The sequence below is a fragment of the Columba livia genome, chromosome 11 (genome assembly GCF_036013475.1).
Source record: "Columba livia isolate bColLiv1 breed racing homer chromosome 11, bColLiv1.pat.W.v2, whole genome shotgun sequence".
Taxonomy (NCBI): Eukaryota; Metazoa; Chordata; class Aves; order Columbiformes; family Columbidae; genus Columba; species Columba livia.
Window position 1 is genome coordinate 2613328 of NC_088612.1, and position 12418 is coordinate 2625745.

Sequence of the window (12418 nt, forward strand, 5' to 3'; positions counted from 1 at the left end):
CCCCTGTAATCTTTGCTTTTAGGAAGCTGGAAAAAATATAGCGGGGAAAAAAAGATTGTTTTGTATTTGTCCTATTTTTATATTCCCCCTAAATATCCATTTATGGCTACTGTCAGAAACCGGACAGTGGTACATTCTGATCTAATGTAGCAGTTCTTAAGGGGTATATTTAAATGTAAGCAAACTTGTCTGTCTTGATAGTGATTTTGTGAGGTGGTCCAGAATCTCAATGGCAGGGAGTAACACACATGCTGTACATAATGTACAAGCAGATTTGTCATTGTTTATTTAGCACTTTAGCTGTTCAAGGAATTCTCTGGAGGTGAACGATGCCAAAACCAGTAAGACGTCCCTGCTTGCAGAGCTACAGCCTATTCTAAGAAGCCAAAGCAGGGCACATGATTTACAACTTATCCCAATGAAAAACCAGATGTGAATTTAATCTCTTGATTACATTTCATCCTGAATTATTTAATTAATGCATGCCTAGCTTATTCCATGAAAAGGTCACAGAATCTTGGGAACATCTTACACAGCCTGTGTAACACATCTCTGAGGCGAGGCAGTCTCTTGTGTTGGAAGGAAGGAGAGATTAACTATAGTTTTATATATAGTTTATGTTTGATTTTATCTCATTTCTCTGTCTGATTGCCCATGTTACATGATTGCTTTCTCCAGTCAGTCCTAAAATTTTGGTAATATTCTGTACCTCAGTGAACTAACCTTAATTTAGTGGAGAATCAGAAAACTGAGGGGGAGACGAACACTGGGGAAGGGGAAGGGAATGTGAAGCCCCTTGTTTCTAGTGGCACGCACGTTAGCTTCAGCCAGGCCTGGGACTTTTCTCCAGATCAAAGAAAAACTGTTGTCTTAAACAGGCAAGAAAAATAGGTTGGGTGGGGTTCTGTGAAATGCTGAAAAAACCCAAAGACTTAATGGAAACATTTTAAAATCCAGCTACAGGGGAAGGTTTGAAATGTATGTGTAACTTGGCCAATGAGGTTAAACCTCGTTTCTCGCTGTTTCATGTCAGTTTTCTTTCCTTAACTGTCCCTGGATTTTCAAGAGAAAAAACATGCAAATTTGCATTTGATTTATAGAACTAAGTGCACTGTTAGCCAGTAGTAAATTAAAACTAACCATTCATTTTTCTTTCAATAGGCCAAGTTGATAGAGTTCAGTCCTCTGAGGGCAACTGATGTTAAACTTCCAAGTGGAGCAGCGTTTGTTATTGCTCACAGTTGTGTTGAAATGAATAAAGCAGCGACTTCTCATTACAATATTAGGGTAATGGAGTGTCGTCTGGCTACAAAGGTAACGTATGGCTTATGTCAAACTCTAATGAAACCTTCATCTAAATATGTGCTTTTTTCCACTTCTGACCAGTTGTGTCTTTAACACCTGGCTAGGTGCTACTTTAAGTAGCATTTTTCTTCTCAGAACCAGACACCTCCATCGCTGCAGAAACAGAACTCCCGCTGAGTTTAATGGAAGTGCAAGGACTGTGCCCTTATATAGAAGATCATGTGATTTCGTTCTATTGAATTTATTTTGTATTATATTTCAATGGGGGAAAAAAGTCTATTTTTTCAGCAAAAAAATTTCTCAGTTAATAAGATAGACTGTTTCTAATTAAAGCTGGATAATGACAAATAATGGAAAGCAACCAGTGTGGCCACATGTTTATGTGTATATATGGCAATAGATGTGTATTTCCTAGGATTTAGAGGACATCAAAGCTACTAGTTAGAGGCCTGGAAGTAATATTGGAAATGCTGCATAGCAGCATGTATGTGTTAGTGTAAAGTTTAAAAACAGGCTCAAATCAAAATCCAACACTTAGGTTGTGCTGCCAGTTTACCGCTTGCAATTATCTCTAAAATGTATGGAATTTGATCCTGAAAAATCCAATTTAGTTCTGGATTTCTGTAAACCGTACATTTAGGAATGTGTAGATGTAGGGTTTGATTTGAATTTGTTACAGGAACACGGTGGATTTGTCTTTGATTAGATTAAGTTAGGATTAAGCATAAAGATTCACTGCAGTTACAGTGTGCTGTGTGAAGGAACAGAATTTGGGTCACAAATCTAGAGGAAAGTCTGGAGAGCTGCAGCATGGAACTCCTTGCCACAAAACATGTGGCCAAAATCTGAGCAATACTCAAAAGTACTTTGAGCATCTGTTGGCATCATAACTCTATGAAAAATTACCGTAGTTAATGTGAGGGAAAACAAAAAGAGATGATGAGATACTGACACAATGTAATATAAAATTATGTGTTGCGATATTTTTCCAGGAGGGAAGCTAAATTTCAAATGACCTTTTAAGTGGGCTTTAAACTCAAGTATCAAGAACATAGCTGCAGTTTAGGTGTGTGTAAGATACAGTAAAAGTAATAGCACCAATAACCATAGTTAAAGCTGTTGTCACTGAAGTTAATAAGAAGATTCTTATGCTATTAAGAAAATCAAGATAAGGACCTCTCTGTGTGTTGATTCTGGCATAACTGATAAGCCTCTAATTTATGATAGTTAATTGACTAAGTGTGTGTTTTAGGAAGAGCCTTTGGAAATGTTTTTGCATAAGGAACAGCCTTCACAGATGATCTGTTCTAAACACAAACTACAACGAGTGCATTAAGGTGTAAAAGCTTTTGCCATATTGTTCCATATACCAGATTTTGTGAATTGAATCGTAGTTTTCTAAATTGCCTTAATTTATTGGTCCTGTGCAGTAAACTGAAAAGGTGGTAAGGAAAGATTATTATTTGGGCTTTGTTTTGGTTTTTTTTTTGTTTTTACATTCCTGTCATGTGTGATGCAATCTCTGAAAAGGCACCTTTAGCAGATGCTTGATTTTAAGGAGACTGAAAACATACACCTGTCTGCTTTTAAACATATGCTACCCAGGTGGAAAGTTGCACACACTATAAAAATACATTGAGCCAGGAAGAGACTGTCTTTAGGAACAGGTCACAGTGGGGTGAAGGAGGGCAGGTACATCAGCAGGAGCAGGGAAGTCTTTCAAGCACCATTAAGCTAATGGAACTATGAAATAACAATAATATTTTAAAAAGAAATTCTCATTGGTAAATGCTTTAGGATAGACGTTTTTCTTTCCTTCTCTGCTTTAGGTCATTCTAGAATTTTGTGTTTGCATGTAAGTAAAGATGCCAACACAAGATATCCCTGCTGGTGTCAGTATAGAACATTTTGATGTCAGCTTGTCCTACAACAAAGTGAACTCTTGATCATCCTCACAAAATTAGCTTTCCCAGGTTCTGCTCCTTTTGCTTCCCTTCTGGACAGCCATTCTTTCGCTATTCTTGTTGTAGCCCCCGAGCGCTTTCCTGTACTCCGTTAGACAGTACGGTTAAAGACGCTTATGTTCTGCAGAACACTCACAATTCCAAAGGAAATTAACTTGCACTTCATACTTCCGAAAACTCACACAGTAGGTGCTGCAGGATGAACGAGAGCATCAGCGCGTGCTGTGCACTTCACTGTCAGCCCCAAAGTGGTGCCAGGAACGCCTGCAACTGGAACCACATCTAGTTAATCAACTAATGTTTGTTAAATATGGAAAGATGCTCAGATGACATTATGGAAATGTAAAGTGTAATAAAGCGATGTTGCTGTATAAGGGCTAAGTATTCCTATACTTACTGCTAGTCAGACTTCCTTTTATTTATATTTGTCCTGTCATTTACTAAGGATGTTTTCTCTGCGTTACTTCAGTTCCCCAGTGCGCCCGTGTTGAACACTAAAGGACAATGAAGCCTACAGATGCTGTATCCTGGCAGTTAAGAGCCAGCTGGATGCTGTCCACGTCTCTAATCCATCTAGTCAGAGATCATCAAGAAAGTATCCAACTGTGGGATCAGTATTCAGATTACTTTTGTACATTTAATAGATGGGATTTTTTCCCATTTCTGTTCTCTGTCCATTACAATTTGAGCTCCTGCAGCTAGATTATTTTCAAAAACCATTTCTGTTTGCCCATAACATTTTTCCCAGTGCTGTTAGGGTTGAAACTTGGATATAAGCAGGACAGACGTTTCCAACAAAGCCCAGCCCGCTGGCCTGACCGGGTCAGGTTCCATTAGGAACATTTGACCTATAAAAGCCCAGCGCAGTTCGCTCCTCTGAAAAACAGCATCTCCCTTGAAGTACAGAAACGGGAACAGATGTGACAATACACATGACATGTTGCTACAGGGGATTATTTATTGAAAAAGGAAGTAGAAATATTTTTGGTACCTTATAGAACGTTTTTTTTGTAAATTGTTAGTTCTGTTTAATGAAAGTCTAGGGGATGCTGAACATCAGGATTAAAGTAGGAGGAAAAAATCCATTAACACCTTGAAGCAGATTTAAGAACATGTCACAAACATGCACCGACATAAGAGGTATTGAGTATTTAAGTAAAACAAATAAAGCAATAACTGTTATTCTAACTTATCATGAAGCAAGCTAAAATACGATCTCACAAAGGCCGTAGGGTTATAGGTACTTAGAGCCTTTGAAAAGCAAGCCAGAAGTGACTTCATCACTCTTTTCCAATAAAATTTTATCGCCCCGATTTCTGCATTAGCCACTAGACAGTGCTGCTTCTTTCTCTGCCTCTGAACATACAAAACTCTGGTTTAGATGCTGACAGAGTCGTATGATTAGGATTTTGATTGGATTTTGTTTGTTCTGCTCTACTAAGCCTCACATAAATCTTAGCAAGTCACTAGATGGCACCAAAAGTAGTTAATTTTTATATACTGTAATAAAGCAAAACTGGAAGAACCCCTACAAAAGCACTGTTGGAGGAGAGCAGGAGGGCGAGAAGCTATAGCAAAGAGCTGGACAGCAGATCTTCTGCCTAAATTTCATGCTCTTACTCTGCACAAAGCAACTAGTTTTCAGACCTGTGTAAATCCCATCATTTTTTTAACCCAGGAAGTCGATGGCTTTGCTGAATTGAGACATAAAGGATTTTAAACCAATCTCGCACAAAACCAGTGTTTATTGGAAAGAATAACAAAACACGGTGGGCGAAATCTTGGCCCTGTTGGTGAGAGGTTTTAACACTGATTTGAACAGCAAAAGGATTTCATCCCCTGATCTTGCTGTGCCCTCTCTGCAAACACCCCGCCTGATCCGGCACACTGGGAAGCTTTAATCTCAATTTAAGTGGTGCAGAATTGGAGGTATGTCGTGTGCTTGTGAATACAGTAGAATCACATTGGCACGTACCTGCTGCTCTGTGCCTTACTCTGCAGTAGTCCGTTAAAATCAAAGATGGTATGTCAGTAGGATCCCACAATGACCACTTAATATTATTCTGTAATTCGTGACATTAAGAATATTCCACCCTCTGAGGAAAGCGGCTTTACTCAACCATTTTCATTAGGCACACGAGAGCATCAGCTCACGTAGCAACCTTCCCGAAAAAAGCCTCTTTGACATGTTTCCTTTTAGGATTCTGGTGTGTTGAAGTAACTACTGGCAATTGCCAAAACTTCACAAAGATACGCAAAGCATGACATCATTGCCTGGAGTAGGAAAACCAGATGTATCTATAACTAATCCACATTATAGCAATCATAAGAATGGAGCAGATTCTGACTAACGCATCGTAACCTTCCTGGAAGGCTCAAAACTTCCATTAAATTGGGTGTGAAAAGAATGTACTTAAATTTTACTTCAAGCTCTGGAGATTGAGAAGGGTTACAGTTAATTCTACCACACAAATCTTTTACCTACTTTCATATTTTTAAGGCTATTACAAGAAAGAGTTTTAATGACAACTTCAAATGTTCCTCAGAAAATTCCAGGAGCATATTTGAAATGTCAAACTGGGTTTTAAATGTTAGAGCAAATTCTAAGAGTACAGAAACAGACTTCTTAGGGACTTACAGGGTTACAATATTGTAACGCTCGTATAAGCAATTGAATGCGATTGTAAAAGGCTAATAAGGCGCTTGGAAGTAACAACATCCATGGAAAAAGATCAATTACTGATTTGAGACCATACAAATGATGCCAGTATGGCTTTTACAGACAATATCTGATTTGACTGAAGAATATCTGCCATTCACAGACCTTTTAGAAAGAAATACGATTATCTGCTGTGTGCTGATAGAAAGTGCCTTCTGATGGTTCCATATTAAGAAGTAAAAAAAAAGCAGATGGGTCTTAAAGGCGGTTATGGACAATGAAACAGTTTTAAACAGAAAGACACGCTATTTTCTGGTTTATTTTTTGTATTTTAGCTTCTCGCAAAGTCAAAAGGCTTGGACTGGAAGGATATGTCGAGACTCCACGATGTGCAAAGCGGGCTGGGAGTGAGCCTGGCGGACATGCTGACCGTGGTCGAGGCGGTATTGCATCCTGAGCCTTACAGCACAGAGGAAATTTCTAAATGCCTGGGAATTAGCCTGGAGGAGCTCCGCTCACAGGGCCTGAGTCAAAACACGCAAGACGGTAAGCGTATAGGAAATGGTGGGGCTTGGCATACAGTGTGTCTTATATAAAAGTTTAGGTATCGATATGTAGTGCAAGTGGAAGTCTTGCCAGAATACTTCCCCAGAATTTTATGTGGCAAGTGAGAGAGTTGATATAATGATTTTCTAACTTAAAAGAGAGCAAAACTCTGATTTTGATTGAACTGTTTCTAAAATGGTAGGTAGCAGATCACTTACTATTTTAGATCAACCTGTGCTGTTTGAGAGTTCTCTCTAAATAACCCAGGTTTCATTCTAGGGAAAAATCTATTCTAGGCTTCCTTTTTAGGCAATAGCTCGTACAACCCCAAACATTTTGGATGGTTACAGCATCACTCGGATCCTGTTTGCTCTCCCTTAACTGGTGTTAAAGACCAGCATAGGTGGAGCTTGTGTTTTTGCTTCTGAATTGCTAAATGTATGATCACTTCCTAATCCTGCACGGAGCAGCAAGCCGTCTAGGTCTGTCCTGAGAAAGAAATCTCTGTCACTATCACTATTCCTTTTTGCTTTTAGGAAATCATTAGTGGAAGTTAACAATTTACTGTTTATAGACTGCTCATGTATTATTGCTTATCATTATACCATGTAGTCACGAGCACTGGCACACATGAAATGTATCCTGGAAGCATATAATAGGGTTGCTAATAATATTGAATAACAGAGCATTTATGAAACAATTAATTTGCATTCATACCAGGTTTCCAATTGAGATCAGAATCTTTCTTTAAGAACTTAAAATGATCCTTACTTCCGTGTGTCCGTTCTGTGGCCTTAACACTTCTGGTGGTTTGCAGGTGAATTGTGTCCTTGCCAGGTTGCTTTCAGGGTAGGTTTTCGATGCGTATGTATCAGTACATATCTATGTGTACTGACGCTTATACTGAAATAATCAGTATATCTGGAATGTTTGCAAACTTTATACATTGACCAAGGACTATGTCCTTAATTGAGAACCTGTTTTGAACCCCAGTTCAAAAAGAGTGTGAAAATGTTGTCTAATGACATTGCCAGAGGGTACCAGCGTGGGATACAATATCTGAATCCGGCTCTTTATCTCCATAGAAAGAGTCATGAAAACTCTGTGCTGTGCGTGCACAGAAATATGCTGAACCGTGTACCTGCGCTCTGCAGCATTCTCCTGGGAAACTACAACGTTGGGAATCTTTTACACTGTCCCCTTGCTCTCCCCTTCAGGAGCAACACAGAACTATTAACTTACAGATGTTCGTACTCCTTACACTTGGTTTATCAAACACGGTTCTGCGGTTCTGTAGATTGGAATTGTTTGTACAAGTTATTTTCATTTTTTTTCAAAAGCCAAAGTCTGGATAGAAAATTTAAACATAAAAGCTATAAAGAAACTCAAAGGAAATTGTATGCTGTGACTCTGAATAGCATTTGCTGACCGGAATCTCTTAAACTTGCATGACCATGATTTCATCTGATAAGGGAAATTAAAATGGCTTATACTGAAAGCCTCTTTGCATGAACAATACACAATTAAATAACAGATTTCTGTAAAACTGTATACAAAGAAGAAACCAGACAGTCACAGGAAGAAGGAATCTAAATGCACTGGTTGCTTTTGTTACACACTAAACAAATTACATTTTACCTTGGCTTTGGAAAACCAGGGGCTGTTTGACAAAAATATTGTTCTTATTTCCCGTCTTCTTTCCCAGTTTATTTTAATGACAATGGCTGGCTGCCCCATGTGAGAGAAAACACACTGAAAATAAGTGATCTCTGCAGAGAATTTCAGAACGCTGTTGAACTTCTTTGTTCAACGTGAAGAAGGAGCCGTAACACTTAGGGTATTCTTCCTTTGTGCATGTCTTAGCAACTTTTCTGATAAAATATTATAACGTTAAGGGTAAATTATTTGCATGAAAATTACTATGTAGATATTTACTAGATTCTGAGTGTTCTCTGTGGCTGAATATAAGTTGTCAGTCATTTTAATTCTTTTTATTATTCAAAGCCCAGTGATAGTTACAAATAGCATTTTGTACTGGCATTGTGTCTCATGTTTAGGACCTGCAGGTGCTATGGAAATGCTGTTTAGCCAGCCTTATGTCTAGCTTCTGCCCATCTACTCCTCCAGAGATGGCACTGTATACTTACATAAAGTTTAATAAGGGTACAGTGCTGACCAGATGAAAACTCCACATCCCCACAAGACGGTACGGCCAGGCTCTGAGCAGGTCCCAGGCCGGGTCTGGAGGCCCACGGCACCGCTGCATCCCTTCTTGGGCAGGAGCTCAAGGATTTCCACGGCTCCCCACTGTACAGCCCACTTGTTCCCCACGTCTGGGTAAGTGCAGATGGTGCATAAAGCCGCCTCAAAATCCTGAGTTTAAATCTCCCTTGCAAATGCTTACTCTGGGATTGCACTTGTGGCTTCTGAACATCTCTAGAAAAACCAATATTTATTACTTTCTAAGGTGCACTGTGCCATAATTCTGGCTCGGACTCAAGTGCTTCACAGAGCATTTAGTGTGCGGTGCTTGTGGGACATTAAGTATTTATAAGCTTCACCACAAAAGGATATCCTTCTTTTAACCACAAAATGTTTCTTCCTTCTTAAATGAGGTATTTTTAAACTCATTTTTTCCTTTTTACATATAAAGTTGTAAGCTAATTTTGACATTTAAACCTGGGAATTAAATTGCCATGGGAGGAGCAGGCATCCATTTGCAGTGTGCATTTGCCCTCCTATTTGTCCCCTGGAAAGAGAATTCTAAATCTGCGCTGTAGCTTCAGTGAGTGGTGCTTGAGTAGCCTTTCATTCCCCCTGCCAAGTAATTTGTATTAATGGTGATCTCAGTTCAAGAACAGTTTCAACGTTATTTGCGGAGACGGGCGTACGTGAAGGTTCTGTCAGGCTGCTCTGGGATACACGAAGCTTTGCCGTGTGCATTAGCAGAGTGCCCTTGTCTGACACAAAGAGGAGTTACCCCCAAACTGATAGACCTAAGAGCACTTCCCAGTTTGGAGGTCCAGGTGCCTACGCCAACCTCAGCCTGATGCCACAGAGAAATTTGGGAATGTACCATCCCCTTCCACAAAACATGGTTTACTTGGGATGAGCCCCAGAGAGGTGGCTGCTGCCTGGAGGACAGAGGCCTTTGGGGTGCACCTCAGGTTAGGGACAGGCCCTGGACGGTCTGGGTTAGTTGAGTTGCAGAAGCCTTGTTAATGCCACCATTCCTCTGGAGGAAGAATCACTTTAAACCGGTAGTTACCATAATCTCAAAGCAGGTGTCTGCTAAATGGGTCGCTAAATCCAGCAATGACTCGTCCCCTGGTTTATTTTCAGAAAGCCAGATTGCAAACAGTTACTTGAGTAGTCCCAGTAGAGTAACTGTTCCCCACTTCAAGTAGGGGGTTCACAATCTGGCTCAAATTAAAGCCATCTGGCAGCATTTTCTTACATACATTGCGAGCCAGAAACCTTCACCCTCATCATGTTCAATCAGCAGGATGCCTAACAGAGAAGGGTACTATTCCACATGAGTAATGGTGGTAGAAACTGTCCCCTACATGATTTTGCGTCAGTGAGTTTTTCCTGTTGTAAATTTCTAACAGTCCTATCAGCCATGTGTAGCTCATTAATCTACAGCGAAACGTATCTTAGGAAGCTGCCAAAGCAACTAGAAAAAAATCTATAGCCTAAAGAGGTTGTTCCTTAGCTAAAGGTCAGATTGAATTGTACAGGAAGCCACTAAAGAAAGGAATCTGCTGAAGTTGAAGTTGTAACAAATAATATGAATTGCTGAAAAGCCACAACGTTTAATTATAAAGAAAAAAATCCCTGTAATTGGAGCGGACAGGTTTGCACATTTTTTGTAAAGCTAAAATTAAAAATATGACCATACAGTTGAAAACCCACAATAAACTTCTCTGTTATATTTAATTAACCCACAATTGTTTGGGACTAGTAGCCCAGGTTTTTGTTTGGTTTTACGATACTTTGTATGGATTTTGGACAAACTTTCATTAATGCCAGTCTGCCGTGTCTTAACAACTGGGGAGGTTCTTGCTGCAGTGTGAGCTATTAGTGCACTGGAAACTGTCACTGTTTCTTACAAGGGCATTTGGTGGTTTGTAAGTGAATTGAATCTACTTGTTCGCAGATGCTGTTACAGAAATGCCGGGCAGAGGCACAAAGCCAGGGTGCGGGGAACCCACAAAGGGTCAGCAGGAGCTGCTGAAAAATAGATAAGGCCTGGTCATACAAAGCGATTAACAGTGCAGGAGATTCACGTACAACATCCAGCGTGTCCTCTTTGACGCTTCAGAAATACCATTAGCGAGGCTGTGACCTGGAAGGTGGAGTAACTGCTGAGTACAGGCAAAATGTGCTAAAAACTTAGTGACACAATGTCACTACGAGCAGACCTGGGTATAGGATTCTTTGTCCTCCTTAAAGTTTTCTTTAATTTCTTAGATCTGTATCTGTTCCAATCCATAAAAGGTATCTCTCACCCTCACTTGAGTCCATAAGAAACGTTTTCTATGTGCAGCTGATACCATACAAAATAAATCTCAATCTTCATAGCGTCTTCTCAGAAGGGGACAAAAGAGACCCTGAGATTCTGATTGTGCGAGCATGCCCAGGTCTAGAATCAAACGGTTCACTCCTGCATGGCAGGGAGCGATGCAGAATGCGGCAGAGGAAGCGTGTAGTGATTTTCACAGACGGTTTTTGAGAGCTCGATTCTGGTCAGACTAGATCCTTCGTACAGAAACCTCCGCCAGCTGAATGGCACGACGTCATTTTAAACAGGCAGAGCACCCACCCTGGCTATCGCGCAGTCCCCTTAGGGAAGAACCGTGACTTCGGACACGCCCCGGACGATTGCTCTGACATCAGGGAGCAGCCAGCTCGTTGCATTGCACCAAAGGTTTTAGGTTCCCCTCCAGTCACCAGATACCTACATTTTCAGTCAGATTAGGTACCTAATTTCCATACACTAGAACAGATTTAAGGATCCACATGCTTTTAATAATCTGGCCTTAATTCCCTAAACCCTGCTGCTTTGCTCGCCTTGGAGCAGCACAGAGGGTGAGACCATGTAACAGTCCTGTGCAACACCGGAAGGTTCACTTTGAGGGCTTCAGTTTTTCCTCTTCCAGACAACTCCAGCCCTAGCTCAGATATAAACTAATTGGTCCTGTGCACTTCGGTTTTGTTTCCTTTAAGGGTGACAGAGCATGGCTTAGGAAATCAGTTCTTTTTAATTGTAAAAAAGTGCGGCTGCATGAAGCACGCGGATTCCGATCGGCTCCGGCGCTCTCCTGAAATCACAGCTTCCATAGCTCTTTGGCATGTCCCAGTAATTCCGATTTTATTTATGCATAGCTAATATACAGGCAGTGGTGTGGCAAGGAGATTCTAATACGGATGTAATTTTTGGAAATACCACATGTGCTTTGCTATCTTTTATTAAATAGAAACGGTTAGTTGGACTAACAAGCCAAACAGAAGAGATACAGGAGGGTTTCTCTATTATCAGAAGCATTTGGTGTTGAAAGCCAAAAATATGTGAATTGTTTCATTATTTTATAATAGGACTTATGGAATACAGAGGTGTTTGCTGTTCTGAAGACAATTTTACCTGAGCAGTACACTATCAGAGATTAAAAGCAAAGTATAAAAAGAAATTTAAACACCAACGTAATTTACTGCAATGAAATGCTGCCCATAACCAACCAATAGTTAACATAATGATACCAGCCTTTAATCGATACTGATTTGATAAACATCCACAAAGGAGCTTGAAAATGAGGTCCAGCTGCCTGACAGGATTGCTTTGGCCTGGACAGAAAGCCCGTGTCAAGGTAGCAAACTCTCCCCCGCACCGCGACTCTCCCGGGGGCCCGCGCTGCCAAAGACACAGCTCACATCTCCTGGCTGG

General features: G+C 40.4%; 1 protein-coding gene and 1 long non-coding RNA gene across 7 annotated transcripts in view; one reads left to right on the forward strand and one right to left on the reverse strand.

Annotated features, from left to right (window-relative positions):
• The window catches only part of GALK2 (galactokinase 2), a 46008-nt gene that overhangs the window by 24470 nt on the left and 9120 nt on the right, over positions 1–12418 (forward strand). For 3 of the 6 annotated variants that reach the window (XM_013369565.3, XM_005510050.4, XM_005510049.4), the window contains 2 exons: positions 1162–1314; positions 6264–6474. In XM_013369565.3, coding sequence (XP_013225019.2) covers positions 1162–1314; positions 6264–6474 — 364 coding nt within the window. The remainder of the gene's footprint in view (positions 1–1161; positions 1315–6263; positions 6475–12418) is intronic. The other 3 variants (XM_065075877.1, XM_065075878.1, XM_005510051.4) reach the window with 1 other exon arrangement.
• LOC110364356 (uncharacterized) overlaps positions 1–12418 on the reverse strand; it is a 110775-nt gene that overhangs the window by 19568 nt on the left and 78789 nt on the right. The gene's annotated exons all lie outside the window — the stretch shown is intronic.